At 36.1% G+C, this 26,232-nt stretch overlaps 1 protein-coding gene across 1 annotated transcript in view; it reads right to left on the bottom strand.

Annotated features, from left to right (window-relative positions):
• LOC100374583 (26S proteasome non-ATPase regulatory subunit 1-like) overlaps nt 1-16,906 on the bottom strand; it is a 155,944-nt gene extending 139,038 nt beyond the window's left edge. The window contains exons 1-9 of the mRNA XM_085500276.1: nt 16,786-16,906; nt 10,332-10,375; nt 9,612-9,685; nt 7,958-8,021; nt 7,510-7,615; nt 4,537-4,742; nt 2,475-2,552; nt 1,944-2,078; nt 1,450-1,634 (exon numbers count right to left, since the gene is read on the bottom strand). Of these exons, the coding sequence (XP_085356402.1) occupies nt 1,450-1,634; nt 1,944-2,078; nt 2,475-2,552; nt 4,537-4,742; nt 7,510-7,615; nt 7,958-8,021; nt 9,612-9,685; nt 10,332-10,375; nt 16,786-16,804 (911 nt within the window). The 5' untranslated portion in view covers nt 16,805-16,906. The remainder of the gene's footprint in view (nt 1-1,449; nt 1,635-1,943; nt 2,079-2,474; nt 2,553-4,536; nt 4,743-7,509; nt 7,616-7,957; nt 8,022-9,611; nt 9,686-10,331; nt 10,376-16,785) is intronic.
• Between the last annotated feature and the right edge of the window lie 9,326 nt (nt 16,907-26,232).

The raw sequence follows: 26,232 nt of genomic DNA, 5'->3' as shown, positions 1-26,232 counted from the left end.
GCATGTGATGCGGCTTAGAAAATAGTTCTGATTGTATTGTGCCATGCCCAGTGTTTATTTGTCACATTTATGAGTGACCTATTATTTGTTCTGATTAATCTGTTTATTCTGCTTATTATCATGTGATTCATTCACGTTATTAGTCAATTTGAGATAACGGGTCGCGCGCTCGCGGACTGACAGAAGAGGTAAAAAAGAAAACCATGCGGGACAGGAGAATGGACAGACGAGGGGACACGGTTGGAGAAACTGAAAGTCACTGACTAAAGTTGCTGAATTGAAGTTGTGGGTACTTAAACTGTGAGACGGCATCACTCCGAATTGGATCGGACGATTTTCCGTGAGACTACTTGTCTGCGAACCCGGAAGTGGCAGTATTGCTGGACTGGCATTGTTTACATGTGAAGTTCGCATTCGCCCAGAAATCATCTATGAATGACATTGCCGTGAGTACCTCTTAATCACGAAGATTATCAATGAGTAACATTATCGTGAATACCTCTTAGTTTTAGTGCGACTATCGTCAACGAGTGACATTACCGTGAATACGTTGTCAACAAGTGACAGTACACTACCGTATATTCCTCATATGTATACTAGTATATTGTGTATATCGTGAATGAGTGACATTACTGTGTGAACCTCTTATCGTAAAGAAAGTGAATGAATGATCTACGCTCCGTTAATCTACTTATGAAGATTTCAACGAGACTTTATTTAAGTTAATATACTCTTCATCAACACTGTGCTCTACAACATGTGAGTAAATACAACTCGTCCATATTCGCCAACCAGTGTGTGTATTAATCGCCGAAGTCGCTCTAGAGGCCGAAGGCTATGCCTGAATTTGTTATGAGTGCGTGACCGTTATGTGTGTGACCACGCGTGAACGTCAACATTGCTGAACAACGCGTTGTGACATTATTACCTTAGCAACGCCGAAGCACAGCCCTGTTGTTAAGACATCGTGACATTGCACATAGTAGTGAACTCTTGTTTACTGTTGACTTTTGTTAATAATCATTGTGCATTATTGCCAACAAAAGTGTATGTTGAGGTTCCCCCATAGTATCACCCTGTATAGGAATCCATTTTCCCTATTTGCATGCAAGAATGAATAAATGCTATTGACCTTTGACATATATCATATTAGTCTCGTTCTTGATCAATCGTTGTGGTGTGTGATGCTTCATTGCATTAGTTTAGTTATCCAAATAGCACATCGGTCGCCCAGTGCTACGTTTCTAAATTAATTTGGCGACTAGTATCTTTTGTCAACTTGCTGACCAGAGAACCTACCTTACAATTGTATTATCTTTTTAGGCTGTCAATATAAGAAGTGTGATGTTTCAGGACTATGAAAGCCAAGATTAATGTTTCAATATTTATTACAGTAAAAGGTTACTTTGTCATTATTATATGAAGTAAGAATAATAAAAAAATGTGTACCTGTCTTTTGAAGGTGTTGCTGTGGAAGCTGGTGTAACCGTAGTTGAAGTTGCTATTGAGGCTGGTGTACCAGGAATAGGAAGTGGTGCGACAGCTCGTAGTGCTGCTTGAACTCTAGATAGAAATTTCTGGGTTGCACTTTCATACAGATCAAAACCAATCTGGTAAGCCATTAATGTGGTTTCCTGTCAGGACAAATGATATAAATTGTGATGTTTTTTTTACGTATATTAATATTATAAACTTCACTATAAAAACATTAAAATTGTTTTATATTCCTTAACCGTTTACCCGAGGTTTTTCTGACAAAATGTTTGTCTACATTAAATCATATATACTTTGATGACTAAACACACAATATTGATGGTAAATAAATTACTATCCAGGCTTTACTGAGCTGCTAAATACACTAAAAGTTTCAGGTATTAAATTTATGTTAAAGTAATGACAACAAACTTCGAGCAAAAAATATTAAATAAAGTACAACTGTTTACCTCAGTATCTTTGAGCAACTTTTCTAGAATATCAGCAACTGCTTGTGGGTCATCCAGAAATATAAAACACTGACATACATTGATATAATCAGGAATGGATAAATTCAGATATAAATTAACCAACACTTTCAAAACCTGTTGAATAACAAGAGCAGTATAGTTTGTTAAGTTTGTTCCTTTAGATTCTAAGTCATGATCTATCAAGAATATATCTTGTTATTCTCATACAAGTCAGAAATAGACCTTTAGTTTTATCTAAAGATAAACTTGGAAGGCTCACTTTGTCAAGTTTGTCATGATGCTTTTTTCATTAGCAGTTATTCCTAAATGCAGGAAACATTGTCTTGGCAAATTGATGAACTAAAGATGCATATAGTTATAAAATACTGTAAGTCCTTTAATTATTTGATCAGATCACTAGAATGTAAGCAGTGTATTATAAAATACACAGCGAATCCCCGGCTTATTTATTAAAAGATACTGAATAGGGTATCAGTACCAGCAACAAATTTATGATAATAATTAACTTACTGTATTTCTGAACTGCCTGTTTTGTATCAGTGACATACAAACTTTCACACTGTAGGTCAGCATTCCAGAAACATCATCCTAACAAACAAAAAAAGACATTTCACATATTGGGTACAGATCCAGTGAGGAACTACTCTATACTGCCCCCAGTGGTGAATTATTGTGTTGTTTTGTTTTTATACAATGAATTTGCTACAGCAGCAATGCAAGTAGATTCTATTACAGTCTAACCTGTCTATAGTGGCCACCCAGGGGACTTCGAGATTTTGCCATTTATAGACAGGTGGCCTTTCTATACAGGTTTACTAATTTATTCATGAATATTAATTAGGCATTGAATCAATGTATTAAAACAGATCTCACAACCCTGTTTGATACACACTATCAAACTACTGTACACAGTATCCAAACACTTTATACAAACAAAAAATAATGAGTATCGAAAATTAAATGTTTGAAGATTTGTACAGTAAAGTTCATGTTCAGCAGCAGTTTTAGTCTCATTTCCTACTAAAGAAATCCCTCAGCTTGCTTTGCTTAGCTGTTCTGATTTTTATGTTTCTCTTAATATTTATTGCGTCTCGTACACTTAGTAACTGTTCTAATAGATAGGAATGTTCTTAGGCTATAGCAAATTCTTTCAAGGAAGAGCGACAGTTAGCAGTGCTTTATTGATCCTTACAACATACATGAAAAGAACACTTATCTCCTTCCAGTTCTGTGACAACTTGACAGTATTCTCCCCCAGCACAATTCCCTCTAACATTTTGTTTATTTTTTTCAAAAATCTCCCTGACCTACCTCACTTACGAAATGGTTGACCCCTTTAATCAAAACACTACCTTGCGCAATCGAAATCTGGGCGACTTCCATGTTATTGTACCGCTGCAACAATAGAAACGTGTGAAATATGCCTGGCGACTTTGGCCGGCGAACCGAAGTCAGTGGAACATAATTGTTAAAAGCCTCTATTGTTACATGTACCAAGGCAGTAGCGACCAAAAAAAAAAGTTGAACAAAATAGTTGGACAAGGAGACGATACTGCACACACATTCCCTCGAAGCGATCGATACACAGTAACGGAAGCGACACTACTTTTTGACCCGAGTTATCATAACTCCGGAAGAACAAGACCACACATGCGCTAGGCTAATTAGCATAATTTATTTGGATGGATAAACAACAGCATGGCCGTTGCGTTGATTTTTTCCCCTTTGCTATCAGTTCCAGCACAGGACTGGTTCCAGTTACATGCGTATTTGTCGATATTTATAGGAGTCTAAGTGAATAAATATCGATACTAAATAAAAAGTGAGTTGTTATATCTTTTTGTTGGTAATCAATTCGATCGGGGATTTAAAGGCTGCAATCCGATTTACCCGGCGATTCACAAAAAGTTTGCGGGTTGTCATCATTGTGGCTGCTTGATTCATTGTACCATGGACGTCCATGATTGTACCATGGAGGTAAAAAGAGATCTCTTTTTACCTCCATGATTGTACAAAGCCAGGTACATAGCACTTCTGTTCAATTATTCCCGTGGTAATGACATGTTTTTATCAGGACACTTCCAAATTCTTAATTATGTTTTTGGAGTTCCCAGGCCATCGCTACGGTGTGCTGGCCGTGGTAAACTGAATGATAAACAAGAAAAGAAAAACATAATTGCCGAAGCCATCGGTTGAATGAAAGGTGTTAAAATGTCCTTTGTTAAAACTTTGTCCTTTGTGATCTTTGGAAACTCGCTTAAACTTTTTACTCTGCAAGACATCCGGGAACTATGCCCATTATATGCAGTTCAAATGATCACTGCGACCGCTGAAACCTGGCCGTTGACCGCGTTAGACAGGTGGCCGTTCTATGGAGTGTCAATTACATGGCAAATTGCACGGGACTGCTGCAGGGTGACCACTCCGGGGAGGTGACCATTCTCTGAGGGTGGCCGCTAAGACAGGTTCGACTGTATTTACTTGCTCTAAAGTGGAACTGTGTCAACTTGTCCCCTAAGTTTACAATTCACTATTTTTGATAATATAAAAAATAAAAAATACATGTACTTACTGATTTCATGATAGCGTCTTTGAAGATATCAATTCTTCTCGTTTCCAAAGCAATCCCAACTGCCTGCTTATACTTGGCATCATCAAAACATCTCTGAAACATTCTATTTACCACTGCTTCAAGTCGAGGGTCAATAGGTGTTTGATTATCCTGCAGCTCCTCAGCATTTTGCAATTTCAGTTTGGTGTAATAATCAATACATTTGGCTGGGTGGAGGAGGAGTGAAAACAAAAATGCATTACACAGGAAAAAACATATGAATATAATATCTAGTTGGTAATAATATAATTTGCCATAGGTTACATAAACTGATAAATTCTAATATTTTATCATTTTTACACATTGTGAATGATAAAAGTTCTCAGTGTTAAGCTCCTTTTATAATAAAATACAAGTTTATATAGCGTCTAGTATCCATCGCAGTAATGACAATCTATTATATTCCTGAGACAAACTGTTGCCATGATGACTGTTTCTGTATAAATCCATGATATACTGAAACCTGGGTCATATTTAGCAAATGGACGGATAATTTCCAAAATTAAGTCTGCGACAATAAATTCTGTAGTAAACATGTCTTTTTCGCTGTCTAAAACAAGCCAATGCACCATGAACTTGTGGTCATCCTGATAGAAAAGGGTGAACGTATCTACTCTAAATTCAATTGTATGTAATGATAATGTACAGCTGCATTGCATTAACTTGCATCGTAACTAAGGGGTGATCTCATATTCAAACACCTGGGTCAAACCTGGGTTAACCCGGTCTTCCCTTGCTAGCCCTAATCAGACCTACTAGACCTACAATATGCAAATTAGTAATAGGTTTGAACCTAACCTTAGGATTAACTACCCATTAACGCCCCCACTGAAAACAAACAACAGAGAACAAAGAAGACAGACCTAGGGAAACCTAGGTTTTTCTTACAATACTGTTTCAGCCAGGTTTCAGTAGGAAAAAAAATAAGATGTATACTATGGAGCTCCATGTTCATACTGCGTGTTATATTTTGAAGTGTTAAGAATTACAGCAGCGATTTTTTTTCTTTGCAAGTCTTGTACATGTAAATGCTATAAAATAAAAAACAAACTTGCATGTGTTTCACAAATCTATTTACATCATGTCATTTATAAGTGTGATGAAAAGTTTATTTATTTCTGTGATTGGTAATAATAATCAGTTTCCCACAACTCACATTTCGGTTTGTATCAAATACAATTGTTATTCAATTTATCTGGAATTAATTACAGACGTGATGGTTTGTTATATTTTGTCATTGAATGTGAATCAAGTGATACCATAGAACCCTCTCTATTGTGATATATATGGTGAATTAATGTTTGAAACAGAACAGGGAAAAAATGCACTAGAATTTTAATGAGCAGCTTCTTAGGATAAATTACTTACGTTATATATATTTGGCATAGTCAGTAAAATGTGTTTATCCATTAAGCGAACTGGTACATTTTGTCCGCAACAAGTACGGTCAGTTTTGTGCCCATGTCAGTTCATAAATTCATAGAACACATTTTTTGGTTAAGTTTGTAAAGTCTGTGAGACTGCGAGTTATCAAAATATGATGATATGATATAAAATCGATAATGGCAACATTGTTTTTTACGAAGGCATCTGAAAACCACATTTCCTCTATCACTGTGTGAAAACTAAAGTCGGGGCAAACGCTACGACTCCGGCGCTACGACCACCGTAACATTGTCAGCTGACGGCATTGCGGGGAAATTACGGGTATTTACCGCTGCCGAAATCTTACTTTTCGGTGACAAAATGCACACATTTCGAACCCCCGGTTAATTAAAAATAAACGATTATTTTAGAAAATACATCGAAGTACAGTGCTTTGAGGGACTGTGGGCGAAGTAGGCAGCGAGGTGTTGTTTTTAAATTCACCGCAGAAAATCATGCACTCAACGCAGCCATCTTGGTTACCTCAATCAGAATTTCTCCTTGTCACCCAGCATGCATCGATTGCGATATCGCAACGTGCAATGTGTCACCTTGGGCGACGGTCTTAGGTACAAGGCACTCTATGAATAAGGTATTTTCAGAGGTCAGGGTTCCTATTTTATAAGCAGTCTCGTCTGCAGATGAATAGCCTTAAATAATCAGCGCGAGTCCATTTAATTTAATTTTCTGTTTTGATACTTCGTGTCACTGGCAATTGAATAAGAAAAACTGCAAATAACCGATGTGCAGCAAATCGAAATAAATTTTCATGGCGTACGCTGCATTTGTTTTTCTGGATTTTGCGATGACGCACTCCTGAAAGAACTGTTTGAAAATTGAACTCAAGTGCAACTTTGTATCAACAAATGTTCGTCTTCTGATACTTATTAGCTGTCAGAGAGTCCAGCTCAATGAAAAGTCTGATTCACGTCCTCTGCTCAATTTGCGACACGAGCATAACAGTTTATCAAAACAAAACAATTTATTCAGCACGCTGTTCACCGATATATGATAGAGTGTTTTTTTTAGGCAAGACACACGGTAAAATGACTACTGTACACCGATAAATCGACACATTTTTCAGACAACTATCTAGTCTTCAAAAAGCAATGTAAACTGTCAATCTTAAAAATAAACAACAGCTTGAATGAGGTGTGAATGAGATCGGTTCGAACCGCAGTTTTTATGCAAATTCGTGCGGTCGTCCTGAACCGCACTGTCTATTGTTTAAACTTCCAAACCGCAAAACTGGGTTTTGTGCGGGCGGTTTAGGGCGGTTTGGGTTTTCGTAGGTTTGACCCGCATGTTTGAATATGAGATCACCCCTAACACTTCCTGTGAATATTTATAATTAGATGTTAGCAGAAATTTTTTTGGAACAAATAAACTTACTGCAAAAACAATTCCCACATTTAATGTTGTTTTAAAACTTTTTTTTTTGTGAAATAAATTTCATTCATTCATTCAAAAGCCATGCGATCAAATCCAAGTATTTCCCAGTAAACTTACCAATGATAGTTTCAACATATTCTGATGTGGCATTGACGTTGAAAAGCTCACCAGCACCAAGAGCATAGGTCAGAGATTCTTCAAATGCACCCAGGTGATAATAGACCTGGATTTAAAAGAAATCACACTCTCAGATCACAGATGAGGGAAAACATGTACATAACAGATGTCTCAATTACTCTTATCCATATGCAGGGCTAAAGGAAAGAGGGTTGCTCCCAGGCATCATGAATGTTATCTGGTACCATGTAGAGGACAAAGATTTTACTATACAAGCTTCATGATTTTTGTATTATGTGGTCATGTTCTTTTTTTTTTGTACTCTTGCACTGGCAGAAAAGTCTGTGTTTATCTCATGTGTGAAGACAAAAAATACATACTTCACAAAGACCATGAAAACAAGTACATAAAATAAATGATAATTTGATTATATTAAAAAGAATTGTACCTTAGATGCTACCAAAGCAGCAAGTTTTCGTTCAATGAAACTTTCATCTTCATATAACACTTCACTGCATAAAAAGAACAAACATTATCACAACTTAGTCAAGTGACCTATTCTGTAACCACTGCTTATTTTTCTGTAAAGCCATTGTATTTATGCTAATTGTAAACTTGCCACATTTGTATTCATAAGCAGAATGTAAAGCGGCATTGTACCATATTTATTCGGGTAAGAGCCCATGCCAGGGTGAACGTTGAAGATTTTGACTTTGACAAAGGAGGCGATGAACGTACAAATAGAGATTGGTAACATTTTTTCTTTTTTCAAACAACTATGAACTTTCAAAATTTTCACTGTGTAAATTTGTAAATTATTATTGATCTTGTATGACCGTTGATCCGATATTTGTCAAAACCAGAAATAATTTTATGCAGTTTGACCCCTGACATTTTAGTTCATTTTGTGTTGAAGCATATTTGGAGTGTTTGTAGGAAGGGAAATCCTAATTCAAATGATTCTTCACTGTCGATTTTTATTATTTCTGGTTTATTCGTCGCATTATAAGCAACTTATATAAATTATTTTTGTTTTAATGTTGCATATTGTTCATTTATTTCTGTTGCATTTGCCATTCTATTCTCTGCAGCAGTTCAATCTGTTGTCAATTTTCACGAATTTTCTTTTTTTTTCGCAGGGGATGTCCGGGCATAGGCCCACCCCTATTTTTTGGCAATTTTCCATGTTCAGGACCCTACACATCTTGTAAAGTGCTATTTGTAAATCAGACCCTGTACCTTAGCTAATACAATGGCTGAGACTATGCAGCTTTAGCTAAAGAGCAGTGTCTGTGGTTGATTGCGAGCAAAAAGAGTTCTTCATAAACTAATGGAAAAGTTGGCCAGGGATTGGGTTTGAACCAATAACATTACCACAACTGACTGAGCTACATGTATTAATAATTCCCATGAATGTTCAATTTAAATAGACACCTTTTAAATTATTGTTGTTACATGGTTGCGTTGAATTATTGATGACAAAGCGTATAATACATAATAAATTTTTTTTGTATTTGTTTATGTAAATTATCTACGTTCAGTGCTGTGCAGTGCAATGCGACTGAATGCTAAATTTTCTAATTTTATCGTTTTTTTCATTGTACAAGACTGAAACAATCACGCAAAAGTGTGTGTTCACAGATAAAAACTCACAATTTACAGTTTCTTGCACTTTGCATTCAGGCAAGCACATGTGCCAAACATGGAGAAAGTCAAAAGAATCCAATTAAATAGACTCCCAGAAATATTGCTCAGTTTTCTATGAATTTAGAGCAGAGGTGGAAATGCTGATGCCATCTGGAAGAGCAATAAGTTTTGTTCTTCTTACTTAACTGTTGATTTCTACCCATTTTATCCTTAAAAAGTCTCTCTAACAAATATACCATCTCTTTTGATAATAGCAACACATTGTTTTCATTTTTATTTGGTGTTAATACAAAAATATAGTTCAAAAAATACTGAGGCAGAATACAATACATGAAAAACAGTAAAATTGACCATGACTGAAACACATTAGTCAAAAAATTCAAGAATGATCACAAAGAATGCACAGCAATGTATGAATTTGTTCGAAGAGAGCATAAAAGATACATATCACTTACATCTTAGTCACAATATCAGATACTTCAGCCCAAAATTCATCTACAATATAATTCAGTTTCTTCAAAGCAAATACCTACATAAAAATGTACATTAGTATCATTAAAATTTACTTCAAGTAAATCATTTGTGTTCAAACAAGTAACATCTATATTACACAACTGTACCATCAGAGGGTACTGTATATTACCGGTATTACAAAAATTACATAGCTCTGTAACTCAGAAGGAACTATAAGTTTAAAATAAATGATTGATAAATACAATTTATGCCACCCTCCCTTTCTTTTATTTACTGGTATATATCGTGTTTTTCAATTAGTTTGCTAGTTGAATTTCTCTATTTGTAATAATAATGAATATTGTCACGTTTGATATTTGAGCATCTTTATCCATGTCACATTTTTTTTTAAAAACTTCTTTGCTCATTTTCATAATACCAGGTAGTATTATTAATAAAACTGCGTTTTTGTACTCGTTGTCTATCATTTATGCTTGAAGAAATATCATTCTAAGCAATAATGAGCATAATTACCAGAGTGAAAAATTTTTTAAAGAGAACTTGCTTTTCTATCATACATTGTACATGAATACTAAGGAAGATCTGTCTATATACCAGTATTCCCTGACGATATTGATATGGACTACAATGCCTTATTCACTGATGTACAATTTCCAGTGTCTGAAATTATATGCATCAAAAATTATATGCATCAAACTTACCTTCAATTCTGCCTCCTTCTCATCCAACAGAGCAATCACACCAGCTACGAAAAAAACAAAAATAAGAAAACTTGCTAAATATACAGGCAGTCATTGATGTTTAAATATTAATATCCTGAATGACAACAACATAAAGCAATTTGTAGGTTGAAATTGGATTCTGGAAAAGAGGAATAATTTCACACACTGTCAAGATATCAGCATACTTCAGAATACACCACTGCACTAGTGCTAATACAATACATCATTATATGCAAATTGGCAGAACTTTGGCTATCAGGAGTTTCAAGAAAGTAACATAAGTATCTAATAGTGTTCCAAGCAGAAAGTAAATATGCGAGGAAGAATTGGTAAAGAGTATGAAACCCCCTCAATTGCTACATTCACACAGCAGCATTCTACCAGAGCTGAACTACTGCTCTTCCCCTCGATTAACAGGAGATTATCTCCAATGTGTTTACACGTTCGGGGTTGAATGAGAGCCGAGATCTGCCAGAGTTCAATTCAGTTCGATCAGAGCTGAACAGGACAGTGCTTCAAATAATTAGTATGAACAAAAAACATGGCTAAAAAATATTTCCAAGATTTATGTACTATTTTCATTCGTATTTTGTTGTTGCGCTTGTGTTGTTTCTTTACATGGCACGATGCTGTTGAGCTTCAAAATTACCATTTAGTAATTGTTCAACTGTTGTGACATGTGTAACAGTTGTCAATCTAAACCTACTAGGAACATGTGGCCGTACCTAGACCACTTCTATGATTTTTATCTTCGGTGTCTTTAAAAAGTTTCTTCAATTTCCATTGGATCTGTTCAGTCGTTCTTTCAAGTTTTTGTCACATAATTTCGTACGCCATTTTTAGTTTCCTGTTGAGTTATTAATCTATCGCAATATTTCTTTACTATGCCAAATAGATATTAGGGCACAGACCTCTCTGTCAAGCCGGAAATTGTCTCCATGATAATTGAAATGAGAGGTTCCTTGAAGAAGATGATTGATGGCACGATTTGGGCTCCGATGCATATACATGGTCAGGGCCATGCCGGGGCTCAACCCTATCAGAGTTCAACCCTGAGGGTTTATTGGAACCGAACTTGGCTTGAGTCGGTTCAAACCAAATGCATATACACGGCCAATTTTGCTGGCTCAAGCCGCATGGCTCCGATAAAATGCTGTCATGTGAACAGGGGCATTTTATTTTTTGTATAGATCTAGAGATAGTGTCCTTATATGCATGAATTTATGAATTATTTGATGTGAAATGATATGGTAATTGTTGCATATAAAAACAGGTTTGTTTCATGGAATTTAAATACCTAAAATTGACAGTTATTTTTTTGTGCATGTCACATCGGAGTAAAAAAACAAAGCCTGAGACAAAAATCTAAATCATGTGGCAAATGTCTCATGTCTGGCAAAAACTTTAATTGGTCTAACAGTAAACTTACTAAGAAATGTCAACAAATAAAACTGAAAGACAGTCAAATGTGATTGATGAACTTTTATTCAAGGGTATAAATGAAGAAATAGTAACAACGTACAAAACTGAACAACTTAATATCACGTACTTTACTACTACTGGTTTGATTTCAGGGTTTCAATAGCCATTTCCAACTTTTGAGTTTAATAAATATAACTACATGATTGGGTCTAGGTTAGGGTCATTCCAGTTTTTGTCCACACCCCCCCTACGGATGGGTTAAATCCGAGGGGTCATATTTCTACAAAAAGTATGGATGGTCCAATTCCGAGAGGTGTCATTTTTTGACTATTTTCTTTCTATATCCACACCCCTACAGATGATTTAATTCCGAGGGGGGTCATATTTTTGATATTTTTTTTTTCATATCATGCACACTCCCCATAGATGATGTGAATCCATGCGGTCGTAATTTTTAAGCTTCCAAGGGGTAGGTTTGTAAAAAAAAAATCTGTCAGCCAAGAGACCTGGGGGGAGGGTGTACGCCCTTTTAAAATGCATGCAGTCATACGTGGCTGTACCCCTGCTCGCAAACTGTTTTAACCCAAGAAAATCTATTTATTATTATACGACTGTGCCGATCAAGCCCACACAAACATATCAGTCGCAACTTAGAATAAAGAATAAACCAATGTGTTGGGGCAAATAATTCATGTGTATACTTGATACATTCATTTAAAAGAGTCTGACTTGTACATTTCAGTTGTTCTCAAATTTCATTGGCATCCATGAGCTGGAATAGTTCACATTATAAATTTAAAAAAAACTCAACTCGACATGTGGCTATTACATCGGACATTACAACACTTGTATACATTTTATTTATAATATTTGAAATCTCTGTATTTTACTGGCTGGCATAATTCGAAAGTTTCGCGTTCATTCCCTTTATTCTAACTCTAGGCTCGCACGGCAATTCACATTTATTGTCAAGACCATGAATGACTGGGAAATTACAAGAATCACAAAAATTTCTAATAGAAAATTAAATAAATTTGCCTTAGTCAAAAGCTTGGAAACTAGTCTATAATAGTTAGCAGAAGAACATTTGTTTTATTTGCCTGAGCCTTGGAATGAAAGACGTACATAATATAAAATATGATTTTGTGAATATACATCATGCATGGTCTCAGATAATGTTTAGAAAGTTTAATGTTCCGCGTAGACCAAATATAATCACGCAAAGTATAAATTCAAAGTGTTTTAATACATTGGTGAGAGGTCGCATGCACTTAGAAAAAAAAGCCGAAGTCAAAATTTGGTACAACATACGCCGCGACAACTGAGTGATCAGCGACATCATTTTGGGGTGCAATTGAATTCAAGTACTTCTTTGCAAAACTTGCTGTGCTGCGATGCTGACATCAAGTGTATGTTGACCGAAGTTTGGCACGTTACCTTAGCAACCCCTTTTGTTCTTGCCTTGTGTGTCGTTCTAGTCAAATTGTTATGATTTCCGCAACTTGTACACAACTCTGTACTGGCTTTTCTAATTACGCAATTTTGTTTACAATATTGTACCGGCTCTGAATATTTCAACATTGTAATTGCTTTCATAATAATTACGCAAACTCAAGTTATTTTTACTATTGTTAGGGTACTGACCCGGGGTATTGGGTCTGTGAGTATCTCAAGATTACCGACTCTATAATGTTGCATTCGTAATAATTTTGCAAACTTACACATATGCGCATTTAAATCATTGAAAAAGATAGTAGTCTAGTAAATAGTATTTTAAATACTTCATCGATGTTCCTATTGTGAATTATTTTATTCGAAATGAAGTGATTATGCAATTTAAACCATACAATAACATACCATATCATGCGCAATGTTTAAATTTTACTATAATATAATAAACTCTGGGCAGTGCACTTTGATTACATTATTCTTGCAGTGTTCTCCTCAGAAAAATGTATCAGAGTGGCGGCTAATTTGCATATAATTTACATATCATTAGCATTTGTCTGAAGATAAAGAAAACAATGATGACAGGCTTGCATGGATGAAAATGTGTCTTTATTTTTTAACAAATTTATGTAGAAGATTAAATGAATCTGCTGCTGTGTGATTTCTATGTAATGTTGATTTTTCGGACTTTCATGGAAGCCCAGTGATCTGCAGCTTTTGAGAACGCCGTGATTTTCTTTGCTTCCCACTTCTATTAAATGACATGGCCTTCTTGTGCATCTCCGAGTGTGCGTGTTTATCGATAGCATATTTCGTAATAGTTATACATGGCATAGAATTCCATACCAAAGAACTATTTCTGGATGTTTTTAAGTTGAATTTTCCACATATGTGTCACAGCATTCCTAAAAGATAAGAAATAGGAGCGAATCAATACTTGTATTTAAAAAATATCGTCACGATCAACACGAAAATAAACAAATTGCCGCCATTTTGAAAAGTCGCTAAACTTAAAAATTGCCACGATAAACTTTACCCAACTATTTCAAAACACAATACTAGTATTAGTTACTTTGATAAATCGTAGCCAACAATTTTTGAACTTCCAGAAAGAAGGTCGTTTCCAAAAAAATGTTTCGACGATCGGCAAAAAATGAAGCCATACAAAAATTTACTAAACTAGGTCAAAACTCGCTTCCAAGTAAAACGCTACAAATAAATACTTTTTTTACCTTTGTCATCGGATGTTTCTCTCAGCCACGTATATTTTGTTGTCCATTGTGCATCAAATCTAGAGTTTATTTTTTTGCACTTTTCGTTGTAACATCATCTTGGACACGTTTAGTACCACTGCCGACAGGGGTACCGGTGACCGCGTTGCTGGTGGGTTTATCGCTCGCAACCAGGGGCCCAGCAGGGCGTTCTACGCGGATCCACAACGTAATATTTCTGCTGTTTGACATCGTTGCTTCTTCCAGCCAAATATGCTACTGAGAAAATACTCTCTATTACCCCAATTAAATAGGGCGAAAGTGTTTATTGTCGAAGTACGAAGCTGTATTAGTCCATTGTCTTTGCGTAATCACTGACATGTTTCCATTCACACCTGATTTGGCTCACAGTACCGGACGCTGATGACGCTGACTAACAGGTTCGCACGTGTATTAACAAGCTAAAACAAAGAGTAACAGGAAATGCCACAGAGTAGCGGGCAATCTCTCAGAGTAGCGGCATAAATAATGGAGTAGCGGCCCCGCTACGCTAAAACGCTTTGGGGAGAACACTGTCTTGTACATTTCAACTGATAACCACAAGTTTGAATTACATCCCACGATGGGCAATGACCTCCAGAGTTCATGCACTGACATTTAAAGCAAGAGAGTTGTCATCTACGCATGCGTCCATAGTGTGTCTACCCATGCCTACCCTTAGCTGAAGTTGACAATACATAAATACATACATTATGTATTATTTGGTTAACTTGTGTCTTTTGTCACACCAAAATGGTTCAATATTTCAGGGCAAAAGTATTGAGGACTGTTCACAATTATAATTATCAAACTTTTGACATATCATATGAACATTTAGGTTTTAAAGTTGTATTATGTTTTAATTTTTGTTGAAAATTGATCATTTCCTCTTTTCAGAAATATGTTTTACTATACAGCATACATTATAAGGCCTGAAACCAGTTGGTTTGAGTTTTCAACAACTTAGGGAGTCTCAATTCAACATTGTAAATAAACTACTAGTATGAACTTTTGTACTGCTGGCAGGTTCTACTGTTATCACAATACTTTTTCGCTAAGTTTCGCTGTGTTATAACATTTCTTTTCATTAGTTTACGCTTTTAATGTGCAGCCAGACTCCACAGGCCAATGTTGGTAAGTTACTCACTGTTGCATCATGGGATTTAAGTTGTTTTCCTAACTTAAATAACTTGACCATTTTTCAGGCAAAACCCATAGATGTTGTCCTGGATTTTGTTTTTGGATTTGGTTAAGGGGGTCAAATTAACCTATTTACAAAGGGCTTTCAACTAAATATAAAACATAATATATACAACTTTAAATTAATGTTTTTGTGACATTAAATCCAAAGCAGTAAACCTGTGTATTAAAGTTTTACCAATAGTCATTAGACCTTGCAAATTATGAGCAATAAAAAAATGTTATTACACTCTACATATATATATGCACTCTAGATGTATATTTTTGCATTTACACTGAGCGCCATATTGCTTCATACATATGATTTGTGAATCAGTCCGCAAATTACCTGGCCATTCAGTTGAACGTACTTCTACATTGCAATTACTAGAGACATATCACAATAAAAAAAAAATCAACACCAATGACAAAAGTCATTCAACTAAAAGGTGCACAAAGCAATGTGGGACACAAACATCCCTCTAGATGACGTCATCATATTATGACATCACTCTAGTTGTGCAGACCCCCCCCCCCAAAAAAAAATCATTGACTCCTTCCAACTGCACTGCTCTTTGCAACATACCATCCCAATTTACCAATTTCTGTTTTATAATTAGAAGACCCACTAGTAGGCCACTTGCAAGTCACACTGCTTTTTTTCCGAGGGGTTCTGTTTTTGTGTGTATCCGAGGGGTATAATTTTTTCACATACCCATCCGTATACGTCAAATCAGTAGTTTCCAGGGGGTGTGTTAGTTAACAAAAATCCGACACCTGAATGGTGGATTTGAATCCATAGGGTGTCATAACCTTAATATCCATCCGTAGGGGGGTTGTGGATAAAAACTGGAATGACCCTTAGCAAGACGACGGGCAAAGACACCCACCGACTGACGTAATAAGACAATAAAACTGAAAACATTTTACCTACATTACAACCGTAAATCAGCAATAATAGAAGTGATAGCCAGAAAAAAAAACATTTACGACGGTTCGTTTGATACCAACCAACAAATCAGAGAATGACTTAGCAAGTTGGTGTCACTACCTCACCCATCAGTTTCCTATGAATATCAGAAATATTACATATAATTCATTTATTAAATGACGGCGATAGGATTTTGACTAACCTGCTGATGTGATTTTCATTTCGCTTGTTCTACTTTGCAACACAAATTTAGATTATTTCCAAAAATTATGTCGACACCGGTAAAGTTGTTATTCACATGTGATTGTGTATCCCAAAATGGCGGATTTGCCTCGTTTTGAATTTTCAAGACCCTCTAGGATCACACAGACTGTCGCATTACAACCAGCCTAAGGGTGCTAAAATCTATCATTTTTGTTACTATGAAAATTCATACTAGTGAATCCTAACTTTCATAAAAATGGATTAAATGAGTAAAAATATCATCGTATTGAAGTTAATCTCAGATACATTTGGATCTATGTGAATGGGGTACTACATCATATATATATGTAAAGCCCCACTGAGGGTAGTCAACAACAAAGTTTGGCATTATATAATATTACTATATATATATATATATATATACTAAATTATATATATAACATGATACATGATGCCACGTGACATGATACGATATAATACAACTGGAAACATGATAGCGCCCTCAATTGTCCATAAAGTAGTATAGACGTTTTTCGTTTGTTTCGATTCGCAAGAATGACAATTACTAATACTTTCTACTCTCTCAATCTGGCCTGTGTTCGGCTTAATAGAATAGAATAGAATAGAATAGAATAGAATAGAATAGAATAGAATAGAATAGAATAGAATAGAATAGAATAGAATAGAATAGAATAGAATAGAATAGAATAGATTCAATTTTAGTAACAACAATTCCAATTAAAAAAATCTCTTCGCCAGAGCTTATTTCCGCCATCACGAACAGCCACAATAGTTAACCACTATACTGCGAACCGCGGTAAAAAAAATTATTCAGTCCATACACTTTATTTACTTTATACACTTTGTTTACTCCATACACTTTATTTACTCCATGTATTTTATTCACTTGATCCATTATGACATTAGTGAAGCCGAAAACGAAATCGTTCCTTTTCGATATTTGCCAAAACGAAAATAACCGGTGGTGGCGCTGTTCAATACTTCTTATGCTGATACAATGCGTTTTCTATGGGCTCTGTGCGCGCTGCTGTGAAACGCCGGTCGAGCCGGTGAAAAATCGAGAAAATAACACAAACTCAACTTTGAAGTAATCCTGAACAACCAAATTTACATATGTTACACATGTTGTGCCAATCTTGTTACAGTGTTCAGGGGAGTCTCAACAACCATTCCAAAGTACCGTTTTCTGCGAGTTGTTGGCCTTTGTTTTCACCGCGAGGGTTGTCAAGCGGTGAAAACGCCCGGATATCCGCCCGAGGATATAAGGTACATTTAGACAATGTATTTTATTGTCATTATTCAAATAAATCGTCAACATTTAAAAATTGTCATCATTAATCCTGGCTTATCTTACACTTTTGCCTACCGCCCTTGGGCAGAGTTCTATTCCACGAATATATCTCTGCCACCACGCGATCTTATGCTTGTCATTGATTTGTTCGATTTTCGAACCCAATGAATTCGTACGCGTTGTTTGTAGATCCCGGCTGTTATCGCAGCGAGAAGCTCATTTTTTTACTTTCCTTGGCACAAACGAAGTAGCAATATAACGAGATAGCTATCAATATCACGAAGTGCTTTCCTTTCTTCATATGTCTTCGCCTCGCGATCGACAGGGCCGTCAGCTTGATGACGGTAAGACGACCTGCAGCGTCAATGGTGTTGTTATCATCGCCTGAAACTCAATTCCTGCGCGTGCTCAGATGACGACCCTCCCGCTTTAAATAAACAGGACGTCATCTGTATTTCAAGATCATTATCTCCAATTAGCGTCAGGAAAGTTGTCCATTTATTCAACACGAAACGAAACGAAATAAAACTATATCAAATTTTTTAACGACATCGAAAATCGCCACGACATAGAAATAAATTTCTCGAGAATATTTAGTTTGCAGCTCTATAAATACCAGTAACTAACATCATGACAGCTCGATAAATACGAGTAACTATAACATGGCATAACCGCCATTTCGATTGACAAAACATGTAACGACCCAAAACAAGACAAACGAACCAAAACGAGCCAAACTACCCCAAAGCGAGTCAAAAACGAGCCAAGCGGACCAAAAACTACCCAAACGAGTCACAAACGAACCAAAATTAGGAACAAAATAAAAAGGATGACCGATCAGCAATTTTTGAAAGGATACTTGGAACTGACATTTGAGGGCGCTATCCCCAAACGACACAATAAATTAATAAAAATCTTTTGATAATAAGAGCAAGTAAATACTAAATAATTATAACACAATAAACAAACTAATGCATAATAATTTTAAGTAATAAATAATTTTTAACAAAATAAACACTATACTAAATAATTAGTAAGAAGTAACCAGTAAATTAACTAATTAAATAAGGCATCGCAATAATTAATTAAATACATAAATAAAGTCTGAACCTACTATTTCCAAGATGTACTGGAAATGGAAAAACAAACAAAAGGCATAAAAAACTGTCTAGTAAAAATAAAAAACTGTAAAATTATTTTAAAATCAAAAGGCTTTAATTATTATGTTGCTCGGTATCGCCCGGCCTGTATCTTAAAGATGGAGGGATTTTACAACGCGTTTTTCACAAAAGACAGTCTCACGCGTTGTAAAATTGCGTTGTGACTTGTGATAAGAGCGACCAGTAAATTGGGCTGGGGTGAATTTATAAGCAACGAAATTTGAGAGGATTGTTGTACTTAGATCGAAAAACGGACTCGCCCATTTAATTGTCTGAATCACTGTGGATGACGCTATAAAAAAATATAGAGTTGAACATTAGAAATATTGGAAGACAATTACTTTGTTCTTAAGTTTTGAGCTGGATTTTTTCACGATGGAGCAGCTTTAATATTGTCTCCGCTCTATTATAGGAGTAAGTTATTTTTTTAAACGTTTGTTTTATGAAATTTTCTCTGTATATTTTTTGACAAAATCTACTCACGAGTTTTAATGGAAAATCCCCGATAGAATAAATATCACTGCGCGCATCGCCCATGATTGTTAAACATCTAAAAGCCAAAAGGGGTAAAGTATGGAAAGCCACAGCTATCTTAAGTCGTGAAATATTATGTCATGTAGTGCATTTACCAGGTTGTGTAGTGCATTTACCATGTTATGTGGTGCATTTATCATGTTATATAGGGCATTTATCTTATTATGTAGTCCATTTACAATGTTATGTAGTGCATTTACCATGTTATGTGGTGCATTTATCATGTTATGTAGTGCATTTATCATGTTATGTAGTGCATTTATCATATTATGTAGTGCATTTACCATGTTATGTAGTGCATTTACCACATGCAGTGCCTTTACCATGTCGTGTAGTGCATTTACCATGTTATGTAGTGCATTTACCTTGTTGTGTGGTGCATTTACCATGTTATGTAGCGCATTTACCACATGTAGTGCCTTTACCATGTTGTGTAGTGTATTTACCTTGTTGTGTAGTGCATTTACCTTGTTGTGTGGTGCATTTACCATGTTATGTAGTGTATTTACCAAGTTGTGTAGTGCATTTACCTTGTTGTGTAGTGCATTTATCATGTTGTGTAGTGCATTTACCTTGTCGTGTGGTGCATTTACCATGTTATGTAGTGCATTTACCAAGTTGTGTAGTGAATTTACCTTGTTGTGTAGTGCATTTACCATGTTATGTAGTGCATTTACCTTGTTGTGTGGTGCATTTACCATGTTATGTAGTGCATTTACCACATGCAGTGCCTTTACCATGTTGTGTAGTGTATTTACCTTGTTGTGTAGTGCATTTACCTTGTTGTGTGGTGCATTTACCATGTTATGTAGTGCATTTACCATGTTGTGTAGTGTATTTACCTTGTTGTGTAGTGCATTTACCTTGTTGTGTGGTGCATTTACCATGTTATGTAGTGCATTTACCTTGTTGTGTAGTGCATTTACCTTATTATGTAGTGCATTTACCATGTTATGTGGTGCCTTTACCATGTTATGTAGTGCATTTACCATGTTATGTAGTGCCTTTACCATGTTATGTAGTGCATTTACCATGTTATGTAGTGCCTTTACCATGTTATGTAGTGCATTTACCTTGTTGTGTAGTGCATTTACCATGTTATGTAGTGCCTTTACCATGTTATGTAGTGCATTTACCATGTTATGTAGTGCATTTACCTTGTTGTGTAGTGCATTTACCATGTTATGTAGTGCCTTTACCATGTTATGTAGTGCATTTACCTTGTCGTGTAGTGCATTTACCATGTTATGTAGTGCATTTACCTTGTTGTGTAGTGCCTTTACCATGTTATGTAGTGCATTTACCACATGCAGTGCCTATACCATGCTATGTAGTGCATTTACCACATGTTGTGCCTTTACCATGTTATGTAGTGCATTTACCTTGTTGTGTGGTGCATTTACCATGTTATGTAGTGCGTTTACCATGCTGTGTAGTGCCTTTACCATGTTATGTAGTGCATTTACTACATGCAGTGCCTTTACCATGTCGTGTAGTGCATTTACCTTGTTGTGTAGTGCATTTACCATGTTATGTAGCGCATTTACCACATGTAGTGCATTTACCATGTTATGTAGTGCCTTTACCATGTTATGTAGTGCATTTACCTTGTTGTGTAGTGCATTTACCATGTTATGTAGTGCCTTTACCATGATATGTAGTGCATTTACCTTGTTGTGTAGTGCATTTACCACATGCAGTGCCTTTACCATGTCGTGTAGTGCATTTACCTTGTTGTGTAGTGCATTTACCATGTTATGTAGCGCATTTAACACATGTAGTGCATTTACCATGTTATGTAGTGCCTTTAACATGTTATGTAGTGCATTTACCTTGTTGTGTAGTGCATTTACCATGTTATGTAGTGCCTTTACCATGTTATGTAGTGCATTTACCTTGTCGTGTAGTGCATTTACCATGTTATGTAGTGCATTTACCATGTTATGTAGTGCCTTTACCATGTTATGTAGTGCATTTACCATGTTATGTAGTGCATTTACCATGTTATGTAGTGCCTTTACCATGTTATGTAGTGCATTTACCTTGTTGTGTAGTGCATTTACCACATGCAGTGCCTTTACCTTGTTATGTAGTGCATTTACCTTGTTGTATAGTGCATTTACCATGTTATGTAGTGCCTTTACCATGTTATGTAGTGCATTTACCATGTTATGTAGTGCATTTACCTTGTTGTGTAGTGCATTTACCATGTTATGTAGTGCCTTTACCATGTTATGTAGTGCATTTACCTTGTCGTGTAGTGTATTTACCATGTTATGTAGTGCATTTACCTTGTTGTGTAGTGCCTTTACCATGTTATGTAGTGCATTTACCACATGCAGTGCCTATACCATGTTATGTAGTGCATTTACCACATGAAGTGCCTTTACCATGTTATGTAGTGCATTTACTTTGTTGTGTAGTGCATTTACCATGTTATGTGGTGCATTTATCATGTTATGTAGTGCATTTATCATGTTATGTAGTGCATTTATCATATTATGTAGTGCATTTACCATGTTATGTAGTGCATTTACCACATGCAGTGCCTTTACCATGTCGTGTAGTGCATTTACCATGTTATGTAGTGCATTTACCTTGTTGTGTGGTGCATTTACCATGTTATGTAGCGCATTTACCACATGTAGTGCCTTTACGATGTTGTGTAGTGTATTTACCTTGTTGTGTAGTGCATTTACCTTGTTGTGTGGTGCATTTACCATGTTATGTAGTGCATTTACCAAGTTGTGTAGTGCATTTACCTTGTTGTGTAGTGCATTTATCATGTTGTGTAGTGCATTTACCTTGTTGTGTGGTGCATTTACCATGTTATGTAGTGCATTTACCACATGCAGTGCCTTTACCATGTTGTGTAGTGTATTTACCTTGTTGTGTAGTGCATTTACCTTGTTGTGTGGTGCATTTACCATGTTATGTAGTGCATTTACCATGTTGTGTAGTGTATTTACCTTGTTGTGTAGTGCATTTACCTTGTTGTGTGGTGCATTTACCATGTTATGTAGTGCATTTACCTTGTTGTGTAGTGCATTTACCTTGTTATGTAGTGCATTTACCATGATATGTGGTGCCTTTACCATGTTATGTAGTGCATTTACCATGTTATGTAGTGCCTTTACCATGTTATGTAGTGCATTTACCATGTTATGTAGTGCCTTTACCATGTTATGTAGTGCCTTTACCATGTTATGTAGTGCATTTACCATGTTATGTAGTGCCTTTACCATGTTATGCAGTGCATTTACCTTGTTATGTAGTGCCTTTACCATGTTATGTAGTGCCTTTACCATGTTATGTAGTGCATTTACCATGTTATGTAGTGCCTTTACCATGTTATGCAGTGCACATACCTTGTTGTGTGGTGCATTTACCATGTCGTGTAGTGCATTTACCTTGTTATGTAGTGCATTTACCTTGTTGTGTAGTGCATTTACCTTGTTGTGTAGTGCATTTACCGTGTTATGTAGTGCATTTACCTTGTTGTGTAGTGCATTTACCGTGTTATGTAGTGCATTTACCGTGTTATGTAGTGCATTTACCGTGTTATGTAGTGCATTTACCTTGTTGTGTAGTGCATTTACCGTGTTATGTAGTGCATTTACCGTGTTATGTAGTGCATTTACCTTGTTGTGTAGTGCATTTACCTTGTTGTGTCGTGTATTTACCGTGTTATGTAGTGCATTTACCTTGTTGTGTAATGCATTTACCTTGTTGTGTAGTGCATTTACCGTGTTATGTAGTGCATTTACCTTGTTGTGTAGTGCATTTACCGTGTTATGTAGTGCATTTAGCGTGTTATGTAGTGCATTTACCGTGTTATGTAGTGCCTTTACCTTGTTGTGTAGTGCATTTACCGTGTTATGTAGTGCATTTACCGTGTTATGTAGTGCATTTACCTTGTTGTGTAGTGCATTTACCGTGTTATGTAGTGCATTTACCGTGTTATGTAGTGCATTTACCTTGTTGTGTAGTGCATTGACCGTGTTATGTAGTGCATTTACCGTGTTATGTAGTGCATTTACCTTGTTGTGTCGTTCATTTATCACATGACAGGTGTACTGAGCAGCTTCATCAATTAGCAAAGAATTTTGCCCCAATAATGGAATGACCTATAAATTAGTTTTGAGGAATGCGGCATATGGAATTGTGTATGGAATGTTCAATATATTAAATATTCGTCAGTGTGATTCCTATGAGGACATTTCCAGTTTAGCCCAGTGTGAATTAATTTGTAACCAGGCTACCATTTTAAAAATTGCTAAAAATAAATTTAAATCACATAATTGTGAAGAAATCTGTACTTTAGTCAGTCTATTATTTGGCATGTACAGACTTCCTTGATTAGTAGTTTCTTTTCAATTGAATTAAAAATACTATTTTCATTGAAAATCAAACTTTAGAATCAGTTACAGGAACAGGGATCTGTTTAGGTTTGAAAACTAAAAATATTTTTTGCAGTATTAACAGATTATTGGGATTCATTCATGAACTCTAACGAATCACTGAACAGCATTGTCAGATTGCATTGCCCGAAAGCGCGGCACAGTTGGGGGCGTGCTTACGAACCACACCGAGTTTACGACTCGGTTAGCCTCGCTCAACTGGTTCGTAACCAGTCTTGTGATTGGTTCTTGAAAAATTCTGAACACCTGTGCGTGCTTTCTGTGTAACCGTTAAATGTTCGTAAATGGATTCAATTTTTGTAGTTTTCTTGATTTATTCTAGTGATATCGGTAAAATAAAAGTCTTTGGCGAAATTTGAAAGAGCAACTAATATTGTTCAAGCTCGTATTTTTTATAGATTTTATTTTTTATTCTTTTCGTCTGTTTTTCGAGTTTAAAAAATATGGGCTCACTGGACCCTTCATCCCTTGTCTATTTCGTACACTAGATACCAGCCGATACCCCCCACCCCCACCCCGCTCATAGGTATTGCGTACAGTTGATTATAGTTCCCGGGCTCCCGTTGGTCAGCCATGCCAGATACTATTTGTGGATCTATTGTTTTCTGCCTGGAAATTTTGCAGTACTTGTTTCCAATTTCAGCTCATACTTGATTTTACGATGTCTGCTGCAAAAGACCGCGCGAAGTGAGAGAATTTTGATGTCATGCGTAAGGACCGTATTACGGCGTCGCAAAATTTTCATTGCCGTATTTCATTTTACGACTCACAGCACAACATGGTGAATGCACCACATAACGTAGACTGGCACAGTCGAGGCGATTAATTTGTTTTTGTAGTTTAAATTAAGAAAATCGCGAAATGGAGGTGCTAGCGCGAAATTCGCAGTTACAGGTGATTTCGCGCTAACACCTCCATTTCGCGATTTTTTTTTTATTTTATTTAAACTACAAAAACAAATTAATCGTCCCGACTGCGCCAGTCTACACATAACGAGACGAATGGACATCATAACACAGTGTACGCACAAGACAACATGACAAACGCATCACCCAACAAGACGAAAGGACATCACAACAAGATCACAGCATAACATGGCGGATTGTATGCATTTTTACGATATGATTTAGACTTGCATACAGTCTCTTGTTTATTTTGTTGATGTTTATATATCCTATATATAAAATATGTTTTTGAAATTCAGTCCCTCACCCCTTGGCTATTATCGCCGATTTTTCGTCGCCGAAGTGATTTACATCGTCAATTTTGGTTCCCGAACGTCTGTAATAAATAACCTATTTAACCGCTTGACTGAATTAATGATATTATCGAAAAATCATAGAAGATTTTGCGAAAATCGGTCGTTTTTGGACGCATTTTCGCTCGGAAACGCAAGGACGCAGGTTGTTTGGATCGGACTGTTTCTTTTGTTTCGAGTTCGTTGTTAGTCAAGAAACATAACAACGTTGTTTTAGTGAATACAGAATATGCTCTGTTTCAATACAGGATTGTGATATGGCAATCAGGCAATTTTAACATTTCTTACTGGAGCGTCCCCTGTATAAATGGTTCTCTACTGTTCAAAAACTGACAATGCTACTAGCCCAGAATAGACTTCCTGTTCAGCGCGTCTTCGATTGTAGCGTTTTAAGATAGTGGAATAGAAGCAAATAGATGGAAATACCAATTTGAGTTACATCACTCATGAAGATTGATAATTCGATTGCTGGCCGGGATAGATGTATTTAATCTTCATTTCTATGCAATATGTCTACACTTGCGATTCTCAATTTCGATGTGTAAAATCATATCGCTGCTATGGACGCCGACGGCTGATGTTTTGGTTCCGCACCGTCCCTCAACAAGGTGGCATGGGCAATTGATTTTTGGTTTCTTTTATTTTAATATTCTGACGTTTACTTGGTTGTATTTTTTTATATATACCAGTCAGACACTGGCAACAAGTAAGTAAACAGGCCGAGACATAGTTTACATTACAATCTCATGCTTCCGAACAA

This window comes from Saccoglossus kowalevskii, chromosome 1 (assembly GCF_978046115.1).
Source record: "Saccoglossus kowalevskii chromosome 1, keSacKowa6.1, whole genome shotgun sequence".
Taxonomy (NCBI): Eukaryota; Metazoa; Hemichordata; class Enteropneusta; family Harrimaniidae; genus Saccoglossus; species Saccoglossus kowalevskii.
This window is presented reverse-complemented; position numbering and strand designations above follow the sequence as displayed.